Here is a 13,116-nt window from a genome sequence, read left to right on the forward strand (position 1 = left end):
CAGAACTGATGAATTTAGACCCTTATCGGAGCATTCTTTCACGGAATACAAAAGTTAACTCAAAATGGATCATAGGCCTAAATTTAAGAGCTAAAACTATAAAACATCTTGAACAAAGGATGTAAATGTTCTAAAACTAGATTGTGGTAATGTCTTCACAACTCTGTAAACTTACTAAAAACCTCTGAATTATATACTTAAAACAAGTTTACTATGTGAATTTTACCTCAATAAAGATGTTTAAAAACAAGTCACTTGTAAGAAAATCACAACGGCTGTTAAATAAATTTCAAGAACTACATAGTATATTATAGAACCAACTAGAGGCCCAGTGCACTAAATCTGTGCATGGGGGGGATGTCCCTCAGCCCAGCCTGCACCCTCTCCAATCTGGGACCCCTCGAAGGATGTCCGACTGCCCGTTTAGGCCCAATCACCGGGACTGGGCCTAAATGGGCAGTCGGACTTCCCTCTCACAATCCAGGACTGCTGGCTCTCAACCGCTCGCCTGCCTGGCTGCCTGATTGCCCCTAACCGCTTCTGCCTGCCAGCCTGATCATCCCTAACCACTCCCCTGCCAGCCTGATTGATGCCTAACTGCTCCCCTGCCAGCCTGGTCACCCCCAACTTTCTTCCCCTGCAGGCCTGGTCACTCCCAACTGCCCTCCCCTGCAGGCCTGGTCCCCCCCCCCCAACAGCCCTCCCCTGCAGGCCTGGTTCCCCCCAACTGCCCTCCCCTGCTGGCCTGGTCCCCCAACTACCCTGCCCTGCAGGCCTGGGTCCCCTCCAACTGTCTTCCCCTGCAGGCCTGGTCTCCCCTATCTGCCCTCCCCTGCAGGCCTGGTCCCTCCCAACTGCCCTCCCCTGCTGGCCTGGTCCCCCCCAACTGCTCTCCCCTGCTGGCCTAATCGCCCCCAGCCACCCTCCCCTGCTGGCCTGATGGCCCGCAACTGCGCTCCCCTGCTGGCCTGATGGCCCGCAACTGCGCTCCCCTGCTGGCCATCTTGTGGGGGCCATCTTGTGTCTACATGGGGGCATCTATCTTTGACCACATGGGGGCGGCCATCTTGTGTATTAGAGTGATGGTCAATTTGCATATTACTCTTTTATTAGATAGGATAATGCTAATACTAGTAATATAGAAATAAAAAAGTTATAAGGTTAGAATATGATGATTGCAACTACCTAAATTTATAAATATTACTAGTGCCCCAGTGCACAGATTCGTGCACATTGAAAGAAAATTAATTAGAAGGTGGCCTGTGGGGCTGGATTGAGCGAGGCGAGAAGGGCTGGACACACCCCGGAGCCAACCTCCTATGGTCCCTCCCAGGCCAGCCGCACCTGGGGCGGAGCCGCAGCTTGAAGGGTGTCTGCAGAGTGAGCGGGTCCCTCTGGCAGGTGGGGTCCCTCAGCCTGGCCTGTGGGGATCGGGCCGAAACCAGCTCTCCGACATCACCCAAAGGGTCCCGGATTGTGAGGTCAGTTCTTGGGTAACACACCCCAGAATTGGGCTCCCTCCTCTCTGGTTCCAGGGTGCATCACCCAAGAACCGCTGTTGCCAAGTCACTGCACCTTGGCAGCTCCTGCGTTGAGCATCTGCCCCCTGGCAGTCAGTGCACACCATAGCTACCAGTCAGAGCGTCTGCCCCTTGGTGGTCATTGCACGTCATGGCTACTGGTCAGACAGTCGCTTAGCCTTTTAGATATATAGACTAGAGGCCCGATGCATGAAGATTCATGCAAGAATGGGCCTTCCTTCCCCTGGCTGCCAGCACCGCCTTCCCTCCAGCCCGGAGCTGCCTTTTCACTCCAGCCCAGAGCCACCTTTCCGCCTTCCCATGGTGCCCAGAGGACCGGAGCGGCTGCATATGCAAATTAACCCTCCATCTTTGTTGGGTTAATTTGCATACTCACTCCTGACTGGCTGGTAGGCGTCACAAAGGTACGGTCAATTTGCAACTTTCTCTATCAGCGTAGATAACTAGAGGCTTGGTGCATGAAATCATGCACCAGTGGGGTCCCTCAGCCTGGCCTGCGGGATGAGGCCGAAACCAGCTCTCCGGCATCCCCTGAGGGGTCCTGGATTGTAAGAGGGTGCAGGCCAGGCTGAGGGACACCACCAGTGCACAATCGGGGGCGGGGAGGGACGTGGGAGGCTGGCCAGCTGGGGAGGGACTGCGGGAGGGCTCCAGGGCATGTCCAGCCCATCTCGTTCAGTCCCAATTGGCCGGACCCCAGCAGCAAGATAACCTACCAGTCAGGGCGTCTGCCCCCTACTGGTCAGTGCACGTGATAACATGTGGCTGAACTGCCTTAGCATATCATTAGCATATTACACTTTGATTGGTTGAACGGCTGACCAAACGACCAGACACTTAGCATATTAGGCTTTTATTATATAGGATAGCAAATAGTTGTAATAGCATTTAATGTGCCACACATTATTTTAAGTGGTTTACAAGTATTTACTCCTTTCAACCTCACTACAATGTGGTTTCCCTATTGTACAAATGGGGAAACTAAGACACAAAGAAGTTAAAAATACTTGTTCAAGATCACAAAAGGGTGTTGGGATAGTGAGTATTTTCCTCTTTATAGAAATACCTTTAAACCTATTTTATTATTATGCATTTGAAAAGGAGACTAGTGGACATCATGGCTATTTATCCAGCATCCATTGACCCTTTCATTGTCTTATCCAGATTTTTATTTTTGTATCCATCCCTCGCCATACAGCCCAGGTATGAAAAACTGATCCTATCCTTAGGTATAGCATTTGGCCCAGTTTTGCTTAAGCCAGTGGTTGGCAAACTGCAGCTCGCGAGCCTCATGCGGCTCTTTGGACCCTTGAGTGTGGCTCTTCCACAAAATACCACGGCCTGGGCGAGTCTATTTTGAAGAAGTGGCGTTAGAAGAAGTTTAAAAAATTTAGCTCTTAAAAGAAATTTCAATCGTTGTACTGTTGATATTTGGCTCTGTTGACTAATGAGTTTGCTGACCACTGGCTTAAGCCAATCAACACATTTCAATGGCCACATCATTTGTTCAGAGGTCCAATCAGGACTCTAGTTTGGAATGTTAGGACGAGAGGCTCTCTCTCCTAACTGCCAGTGGCAACAATTCTACAACTGTGAGAGGAACACCAACAGATTGAAGCTGACATTATAGAAAGCAGAAAAGAAATGGAAAGAAACTGGTCTTGAATATTACTGTGTTACTCTAAGTCTTGCCCTACCTTTGGAATTCTGGATAAATCAGTCTATAAATCCTTTTTACTATGTTTCAAACAAGTTCAAGTTTTCTACTACTTATAACATGAAGTACAAATTGATTTGGGGCAAGTATATTTCTAGAAGGGTAACCCTTAAAATCATGATGGCACACATCAGAATAAAAACATGTTCAATGAATATCTTTTAATTAAGGTTTGTATAAAAGCTTGAAAAGTGACTTTATGTCCCACATAGTACATGAAACACAGTTTATTCTTGTATTATTAATTACTAATTATTAGAGGCCCGATGCACAAAATTCGTGCACTCAGGAAGAGTCCCTCAGCCCAACCTGCACCCTCTCACAGTCCAGGAGCCCTCAGGGGATGTCTGACTGCTGCGGTGGTGAGTGAGACTCCCGTCACCACCACTGCGCTCGCCAGCCATGAGTCCGGCTTCTGGCTGAGCAATGCTCCCCCTGGTTGTCAGTGCATGTCATAGCGACCGGTCGTTCTGCCATTCAGTCAATTTGCATATTAGCCTTTTATTATATAGGACTAAAGGCCCACTGCACAAATTCATGCATGGGTAGGTCCGGCCGACCTGGCCCCAATCAGAGTGTTCGGGGCCAGGCCTGTCAGGAGGAGGAGATGGTGGGAGGTTGGCCGGCCATTCCACCCCGAATGGGGCCTGATCAAGGCCGGGCCAGGCCGGCTGGGTGGAGAAGCTGCGGGAGATTGGCCAGCAGGCCCCGCCCATGATTGGGATGGGGGGGACCAATTGGGGGCAGGGCCAGCTGTGGGGAGGGGCTGTGGGTGGTGGACTGGCTGACCCTGCTCCCAAATGGGGTGGGGGCAGATCGGGGGTCAGCAGCTGGGGGAGAGACCGTGGGAGGTTGGCCAGCCAGCCCCACCCCTGAATGGTGTGCAGGGGGTGATCGAAGGCAGAGCTGGCTGGGGGGAGGAGCTGCCAGCCAATTGGGGTGGGGGAGGCCAATCAGGGGCAGGGCCGGCCTTGGGGAAAGGCTGCGGGAGGATGGCTAGCCGGCCCCACCCCCGCATTGGGCCAGTCTGCTGACCACAGTGGGCGCCATAGCGACTGGTCATTCTGGTCGTTACAGCGTTCTGGTTGCTGGCTTTTCATATATACAGACTAGTAGCCCAGTGCAGGAAATTTGTGCATGGGGGGGTGTCTCTCAGTCCAGCTTGCACCCTCTCGAATCTGAGACCACTCAGGGGATGTCCGACTGCCGGTTTAGGCCTAAGTCGGACATCCCTCTTGCAATCCAGGACTACTGGCTCCTAACCACTCACCTGCCTGCCTGCCTGATCACCCCTAACCATTCTTCTGCCTGTTGGCCTGACTGCCCCCAACTGCCACCCCTTCCAGTCTGATAGGCCCTAACTGCCCGCCCCCCCTGCTGGCCTGATCGCCCCCAACTGCCCCAACCTGCCGACCTGCTCACCCCCAACTGCCCCCTCCTGCCAGCCTGCTTGCCCCCAACAGCCGCGCCCTGCCTGCCTCCTCGCCCCCAACTGCCCCCCCAAGCCTGCCTGCTCGCCCCCAACTACCCCCCCTGCTGGCCTGCTTGCCCCCAACTGCCCTCCCCTCCTAGCCTGATTGCCCCTAACCGCCTCTGCCTCAGCCCCGCCACCATGGCTTTGTCCGGAAGGACATCTGAAAGGTCTTCCAGTCTAATTAACATATTACCCTTTTATTAGTATAGATTGTATTATTTTCCACATGAACAAATGTAAGCCTACTTTTGCCCCACCCTGTATTTTAATAATTTTTTAATGTTTTTAAGATCTAGATTTCTAATTCCTAAAAAATCAAAAGGTATTACACCATTGGGCCCATGTTACCATAAAACAACAATCAGCTAGAATGGAATAGCAGCTGCCCCTTTAAGTCTACAAGTACACCCTCAGCATAGTCAATACTAGCAGAGGCTTTGTTTGATGTGCTAAACTCCTCTAGCCATTAAGTTGTCACACCGTTAATATTTAGCAGGACCTATATCCATGTAGTCCCCTCTTATCCATGGGGAATATGTTCCAAGACCCCCAGTGGATGACTATGCTTTTCCTATACAACTTTTTTTAAAAAACCACTTTTGCACTTTGGGGCATTATTAAATAAAATAAAGGTTACTTAAACGTAAGGACTACAATAATGCACTAATAAATGAGACAGTTACTAAATGACTAACAGGGGTAGAGGGTTGAAGCTTATGAATTGTTTAGTTCTGGAATTTTCTCTTCATTCTTTTTGGACCACGAGTCACTGCAGGTAATTAAAACTGCAGAAAGTAAAACTGCAGATAAGGGGATACTACCATAACAAAAAATTATATTCCACCTTTTAAGCGTCAATGCTTTAATTAAATTCTTATACTCTTTAAACAAACAAAAAAATTTTCATGAAAACATGCCATTTGTCACCAGATCATGAGAAACACTATTTTTGAATTAAATAACATTGAATACCTTTAAATACCTGATAGAAGCCTTAACCTCAGCATCAAGTTCCTGAAAACATGCCAATACATTAATTATTCTGGGTCCAAAGTTTGACAAATAACATCAGCATTCAGATGAAGACAAAAATAAAATGGTTTTGAAGTACAACCAGAAAAATGTAAAAGTTGACCAGAAGTTTGAAACACTTGAATACACAGGTGTACCATTAATCAAAACTTACTATAAAACAGACTTGCAAAAGGAATTACAAGAAGGGTGGTAAATTTCAAAGGACTTTATAGCAGAGTAAGTGCAAGTCAAATTAGCAAAGTTGGGAGGCAGAACTTTGTAGAGAAAGACATCTCAAGTTATATGGCTCTACCATATAACTCTACCACTAATTTGGACAATTCTGGGGGACCAGAGTTTATTTAATTTTAACAGTACAACTTTATTATAGTAGTTAATATGTCAAAAAGAATCAATAGAACATAACCTATTTTTTTATTTTAAATAACATTCTTTGTGGGTTTTTTTATTGTCTAAAGTTTTATTTATGTCTCCTTTTTCCCCAAATGACCCCCCCGCCCCCAAGTCATTCCCACCCCAGGCAAGCCCCCACCGCCCCAGTATCTGTGTCCATTGGTTATGCTAATATGCATGCATACAAGTCCTTTGGGAACATAACCTTATTTTAATAAAAGACCTGAGCCCTGGCTGGTGGCTAAATGGTTAGAGCATCCCCTTTTCTCTCTCTCTCTCTCTCCCCCAACTCAAAAGGGTTGCAAGTTCAATTTCCAGTCAAGAGAACATCCCTGGGTTGCGGATTCCCTGCCGACCCCCAGAGCACATGCAGGAGGCAACCAGTCGATGTGTCTCTCTCACATGGATGCTTCTCTCTGTCTCTGTCTCTCTCTCCCTCTCTCTCTTGCTTCCCTCCTCCCTCCCTCCCTCCCTCCCTCTCTGAAAAGCAATGCAAAAAAAAAAATCCTCAGGTGAGCATTAACAATAAACAAATAAATGCCTGAAAAACAGAAAAATGCTATGATAGCTACTAGAAGCCTCATGCACGAATTCATGCACTCAGGCGGGGGGCGGGGGGGGGGTCCCTCAGCCTGGTCCCTTAGCGCTGCTGCGGAGGCGGAAAAGGCTCCTGCCACTGCGCTCACCAGCCGTGAGCCCGGCTTCTGGCTGAACAGCGCTCCCCCTGTGGAAGCGCACTGACCACCAGGGGGCAGATTCTGCATTGAGCATCTGCCCCCTAGTGGTCAGTGCGCACCATAGCGATCAGTCGTTCTGCCATTCAGTCCATTTGCATATTAGCCTTTTATTATATAGAATATTATATAGGATAATAGTGTGAACTTACTAATGAAAAATCCTGTAAAGATAGGTTAAAAGAGGAGCACACCAGAGGAATCAACGATATTGGTAATATACTGGTTAAGTTAGATGTAAGATTCACAGGGCTTATATTGTTATAGTATTTCATTACTTAGTCATGTTATATAGTCTGTAGTCTACATCCGACTTTTACAGTTTTAGAAATTTTAATCCAATGTATCGACTGTAAAAAAAACTAATGATCAACTTTCTACATCCACATTCTGAGTAAAAAAAACGAAAATGTTCTTACTTTAAAGGTGTTTTTAAAGCAGTTTTTTCAAATCTATTTGAATGTTAAATAAGAAGTTGAATGTACTGATGGAGGTTTCACCATTAATATTTAGCAAGACCAATGATTTTTGTGCCCTTACATTGGGGAAAGCTATACCTAAACTATAAACACCTGCCAGGGAATCAAACAATTCTACATCAACTCAAGAGACAGATATATTCCTGGAAAGGCTGCCATTCCCAGAATCATCAAATTGGAGGCAATCTAGTTAACCTTTCAGTATCTCAGTATCCTTATCTATAAAATGAGACACAGGCATAACTAGGAGATACTGTGGATTCAGACCACCACATAAAACCAGTATCCCAATAATGCAGGTTGTAATCCTTTTGCTGGTGGAGGGTCTTGCCTTCAATTTGTTTAAAAAAAAAAAAAACACCCATGAAGCACAATAAAGCAAAGCACAATAACAGGAGGTATGAAGAATTAAAAAAACATGTAAAGCATTTGGCCCATTGCCTGGTAAGTAGTAATAACTTTTTAAAAATCACATTATTACTGGAAGCATCTGTCCTCATTTTGGCTCAAGTAACCTTTTATAAAAATTCAGAAAAAAAAATAAAAATAAAAATCATTTATTAGCCCGGCCAGCATGGCTCAGTGGTTGAGCCTTGACCTATGAACCAGGAGGTCACGATTCAATTCCTGGTCAGGGCATATGCCCGGGTTGCAGGCTCGATGCCCAGTGTGGGGCATGCAGGAGGCAGCCAATCAAGGATTATCTCTCATCATTGATGTTTCTATCTCTCACTCCCTCTCCCTTCCTCTCTGAAATCAATAAAAGTATTTTTAAATTTTTTTAATTAAAACGATCATTTATTGTAACAGTGCAATTCCCATCCTTGAACATAATTTAGGCTAAGGCTGACAACCATCAGTTAAGAAATATTTAGGTGCACCTGCATTAACATTGAGATGAACTAGATTACCAAATTCCCAACATTTCAGCTCCCCAGATTTTCTGAAAACTGGCCAACACCCTAGATATCCATGAAGAAGCATGAAAAGTATCATAAGAGAGAATGGAAAGAAAGGAACTAATCCAGTCCTCTCAGCAACTTTCTCTGCTTTATATGAGAAGAGAATGATGGTGATGAGTGGGTATAATTGAACAGATTTTCCCTCTCCTTCTACAGGAGCATCTATTATCCTGCAAACATGCAACTGTGAGGGACTTAACCAATAACCTTACAATCCCTACCAGGCCTACAGTTTTGGGCAGCATATAAGCAACTATTACCACATTTTTTAATTTTCCTTAATAATAAAATGCAAGTGATTCAAAGAACAGAGCAGTTCAAATCTTCTTTCTGCCAGGGGAATGTTGTCTAGAAACAACTAATTACCGTCTATCACTATCACAGCTGTGTGTTTATCATCCAAGGTACATGAGGTTTAGATAAAGGGGGGGAAAAAAACCTGAAAAGGAAACTTTTCAATTCAAGAGTCTCTATTTTGAAGTAAAGGAATATATCAATCTACCATTTATCTCCTTGAGATTCACAAACTTTTAGTTTATTCTTAAATGTTATTTTTATTGATTTTTATTGAAAGAAAGGAAGGGAAAGAGGAAGGGAGAGTGAGAGAGAAAACATTGATTTGTTGATCCACTCATTTATACATTCATTGATTACTTCTTATATGTGCCCTGATCTGAAATCCAAACCAGTATGGGGACAGTGCTCTAACCAACTGAGCTACCCGACCAGGGCAAGGCTCACAAACTTTTAAAGTCCCCCCCTCAACATACATACACACATACACACATACACACACACACACACACACACACCCACACACACGATCCAACAAAACACTGATAATTGTTGAAGCTGGATGATAGATAACAGGGTTCTTTATACTATTTATACCGTTCTATTTTAGTGTGTATTTGAAATTTTCCATAATATATAGTTAAAAACATGGGTCTATAGGTCTTTATACGTAAGTTCCAAATACAACAAACTGGTAGAGAAATACCCTATTTTTCAAAGTTTTCATATTCCAAAAGTTAATTTCATCTAGCTATTTTCTCATTCTAGAAGCTGTATTGCAGGTGACCAGACTATTAGCAAAGGTGCCGTGAAGGAAATAATTAACTGCCCTGAAATAAAAGGAGCCTAACCTTGAAAACATAGAGGCAACAAGGAAAGGTGCTAAATAATTATTACAACTACTGCACATTCATTCATATTTGTTCCCATCTGTTATGTTCTAACTCAGGTGATTATGTGGAAGAGGAGGAAGTATTTTAAGGTTAAATTTACTTTTTATTCTTTAAAAAGTTGATGGGCAACAGAGGTTGGAATAAAGAAATCTGAAAAAGCCCTTATTAAAAATAACCATTTCTGGAGCATCTGAGATCTTAGTCTCGGCACATGTCATCAGTTTGGCTCAAATAAACTCATAAAAACTAAAAACTTAAAAAAAATAAAGGAAAGAACCATTTCTAAGAACAGAAAAGGGAAGTATTGCATGTCCATCTTTATAAAATAACATTCATAGTTCATAATGGTATAACCAGCAACTTCCAGTGACCAAATATGCTTAATTGCTAGACAGGAATTTAAAAAAAAAAATTATCCTATCTCTGCTAAAATCCTCTTTTCAAATAACCATTCAACCATTCAATGGTTGAGCTTCAACCTATGAACCAGGAGGACACTGTTGGATTCGCTGTCAGGGCATATGCCTGGGTTGCCGGCTCGATCCCCTGTAGGGGGCGTGCAGAAGGCAACCGATCAATGACTTATCACTGATGTCTCTCCTTTCCTCTCTAAAATCAATAATAGATTTTAAAAAATAAAAGTAAACTGCCATTCTATTTTCACAATATAACCTGACATTCATTCCAAAATTTAATATTTGTTAGTTTTGCCTAAAAATAGGACTGGTCAAAATTGAAAATAAATGCTAACTTTGCAGCAAATTTATCTTTCATCAAGCCTCTGAACAAAATTTTGTGTTCAAAACTTATAGCAAACTATAACTTAGGCAGACTCAAAAGGTAGCCCTACCACTTACATTACTTCCCGAGTCCAAAAAGAGGTCACAAGCACTTACTCGAAATGTCAAAGAGAAATGCAAACTTACTTATATCTCTCTCCCAAAATAATTTATAGAATACAACTCCTCTGGAAAGCCCCAAAATATTTCCATTAGCAACATTTACTTTCTTAGTACCAAAGTGAGCGGGAGCATCTTCATTTTACATCATTTCCCTTAAATTGAAAGATACAAGACACTGTTTCATTTAGGTCAGCAGAATTTTGTGCTTCTACCCATGGAAAAAGCCATCCTCAGTCTGAGTAAAGCACATGGCTCCCTCTTTAACTGCTTGTTCCTCAACCCAATGAAGAGAATATATGCTTTTAAAATAGGTATCCACTTACCAGGTTAAAGACAGTTTCTACGATATCCCTATTGGATACTTCTCCAACTTCAACCAGTCCGGTCAACACAGCAAACTTCATTCTGATGCCCCTGATGGGGAGCCCTGGTGTGAGGGACAATGCACCCTCTTCAGCAGAGGTTTCTTCTCCTTTCCCTCCACCTCCCCCGTCATCACCTGTTGGTGGCGGGGAAGGGACATTAATGTCTTCACTAGCCATGGCTAGTTCCCGAGAAGCTCGAGTCACTATGGGACAGCAATCGCTGCCCTAGAAATGAGCACACGCAACGCAAAAACGGAAAGGGTCACTCTCCCAAGTTGCGGAGAACCCCCAAAAGCAGTTGGAGTGGAAAGTCCTTGGCGTCGCCCTCCTCCTCTTGGAGAATATTTGTCCAATCTCTCGCCCCGAGGCTGACAACAACGCCAAACCCTATTGGAAGATTAGATAAACGTTAAATAGGCTAGGTTTTGTTTTAGGGTGTTTTAGGGGAAGAAAGGGAATACTTATGGCGCGTCAAATAAGTTACTAAAGGGACCCCACGAGCAGCCACCCGCTTCTCCCCGACTCGAGGAGCGGGGTTCAGAGGGTAGGCGGGTGCAGGCGGCTCCCGAACAGGTTCCTCCTCCCCCACTCGCAGGTTCCAGGCGCAGGGCAACCTCTCCTCACAGGTGCACCGAAAGAGAAACTGTCGCTGGGAGAGGAGGGGTCGGAGGGAAGGACGGGGCCCACGAGCTACCATAGAGGCAGAAAGTTACTCCTCACCCAGATACTCCGGACCCGTCCTCACCCCCGCCAGGGAGCCGCGAGACGAGGTGGCGGCGAAGATCCGGGCAGGAAAAGGCGGGGGAAGGGGGCGGTGATTCTTCTCCACGCTCAGCCCAGGGGGAGGAGTGGAGCACCTCTCAGGCACCTGAAGTCCATCGGGGAGAGGAGGGCAGGTGTGTTGTGGCCAGAAGGGAGGGGAGGCCTGGCGGAGACCGCGAGAAGGGAGGCGGGGAGAGAGAGGTCAGTGCACCTGGTCGCAGCCTCCAAGTTTCCCTAGTCCGCTTCCCGGGAGTCCGCGGCTGCACAGAACTCCATGGCTTCCTGGTCCGCCCCACCCCTACGATCAGCCTTTGCAAAACTAGCCGCCGCTGGCGCTACGGCCGCCGGGACTGAGGCTGCTGGCGCCGGTGAGGATGCTACTGGCACAGCCAGCCCCGCCTCGGCTCGCGCGGCCGTCCCCGTGCCCACTGGCGGTGCTCCCCGCCGCCATGACAGCGCCGAGGCTGCCGGGCGCGGCGTGCGCGTGCGCGGGCGGAGGCGGGTGGGGACGCGCCGGCGGCCGAGGGGGTCCGGGGAGGGCGGGGGCGCTGGGCGCGGACTTGCTAGCAGCACCGCGTGAGACACTTACCCAAGTGGGCGCGCTGCTCAAGCAGCACCAGGTGTGCCCCGGGCCGGGCGAGGAAAGACCTTTCCCTCCAGGAGCCGGCTCTTCCCGCGCCTCCCACCCCCTGACCTGGGAAGGTGCTGAGCCGGAGATTCTGACGCTCCTTCTGTTGTTGCCGTAGGTTCTCCGGCGCGGAGGGAACCCGCCCCACGTTACCCAGGTGTCTTGTTGGACTTGGAGAAGGACACCTGAGGGACCGCGGCGCGCCAGGGAGGTGGCAACGCTGGAGCCAGCGAGGCTGCTGTCCTCGTCTTAGGGGAGCAGAGCCCCCACCGCTGACTGCGTTCAGCTGTTGCCCGCCCGCCGCTTTCGGCGAAGACTTGGAAAGAGATTCCCACTGGGATGCCTCGGCAGCTGCCACCATTTGGAAGGGGGTGGGCGGGGGGCCGTGTCCACGAGGAATGGGAAAGATTCGTTGCTTTGCAGCTGCCGTCGCACCAAACCTCTCCCACATTCTAAGGAAGGGAAGATTCCTGAGGCAGCTGCTTTAAACGGCGTGGAGGCGGGGTGAATTTTGCCTGCACATCTCCGAAGGGTTTTTTTTTCCCTCTAGTGATTTTCCAGTGTGAAAGTTAGATGCTCCTCCTTCTCGGATTACTTGGAAAGATAAATTATATTAGGATTGAAACCAGCCCAGATCATCATCATCTGTGTCCTTCCCCTGCACTCCCACAATTCACAGCAAAGCATTCTTCCTCATGTATTAGTGAAAACCAAACAGGAAAGTGGTTTTTCACACTTATGACTCTTGAAAGTCATAAGGCCTTTTAAAAAAAAAAAAAAAATGTTTACAATACTGGCAATTCCCTAATATGAAAGAGAAGCAAAAGGTGAGGGTCAAACAAAAGAAAGTACTGTGGAAGAGTCAGAAGAAAAAAAAAATTACTGTATGTTAATTTGAGAGATTAAATAGTTTCCTAGAGAGGGATATTTGAGATGG

The 13,116-nt window shown here is 46.6% G+C and overlaps 1 protein-coding gene across 1 annotated transcript in view; it reads right to left on the reverse strand.

Annotated features, from left to right (window-relative positions):
• LOC308251649 (lipopolysaccharide-responsive and beige-like anchor protein) overlaps positions 1 to 11,176 on the reverse strand; it is a gene marked incomplete at its 3' end in the record, with an annotated part of 65,574 nt that extends 54,398 nt beyond the window's left edge. Inside the window, exon 1 of the mRNA XM_080675393.1 lies at positions 10,748 to 11,176. Coding sequence (XP_080531519.1) covers positions 10,748 to 10,966 — 219 coding nt within the window. The 5' untranslated portion in view covers positions 10,967 to 11,176. The remainder of the gene's footprint in view (positions 1 to 10,747) is intronic.
• Between the last annotated feature and the right edge of the window lie 1,940 nt (positions 11,177 to 13,116).

The sequence above is a fragment of the Plecotus auritus genome, assembly GCF_963455305.1.
Source record: "Plecotus auritus genome assembly, chromosome: 6".
NCBI lineage: Eukaryota > Metazoa > Chordata > Mammalia > Chiroptera > Vespertilionidae > Plecotus > Plecotus auritus.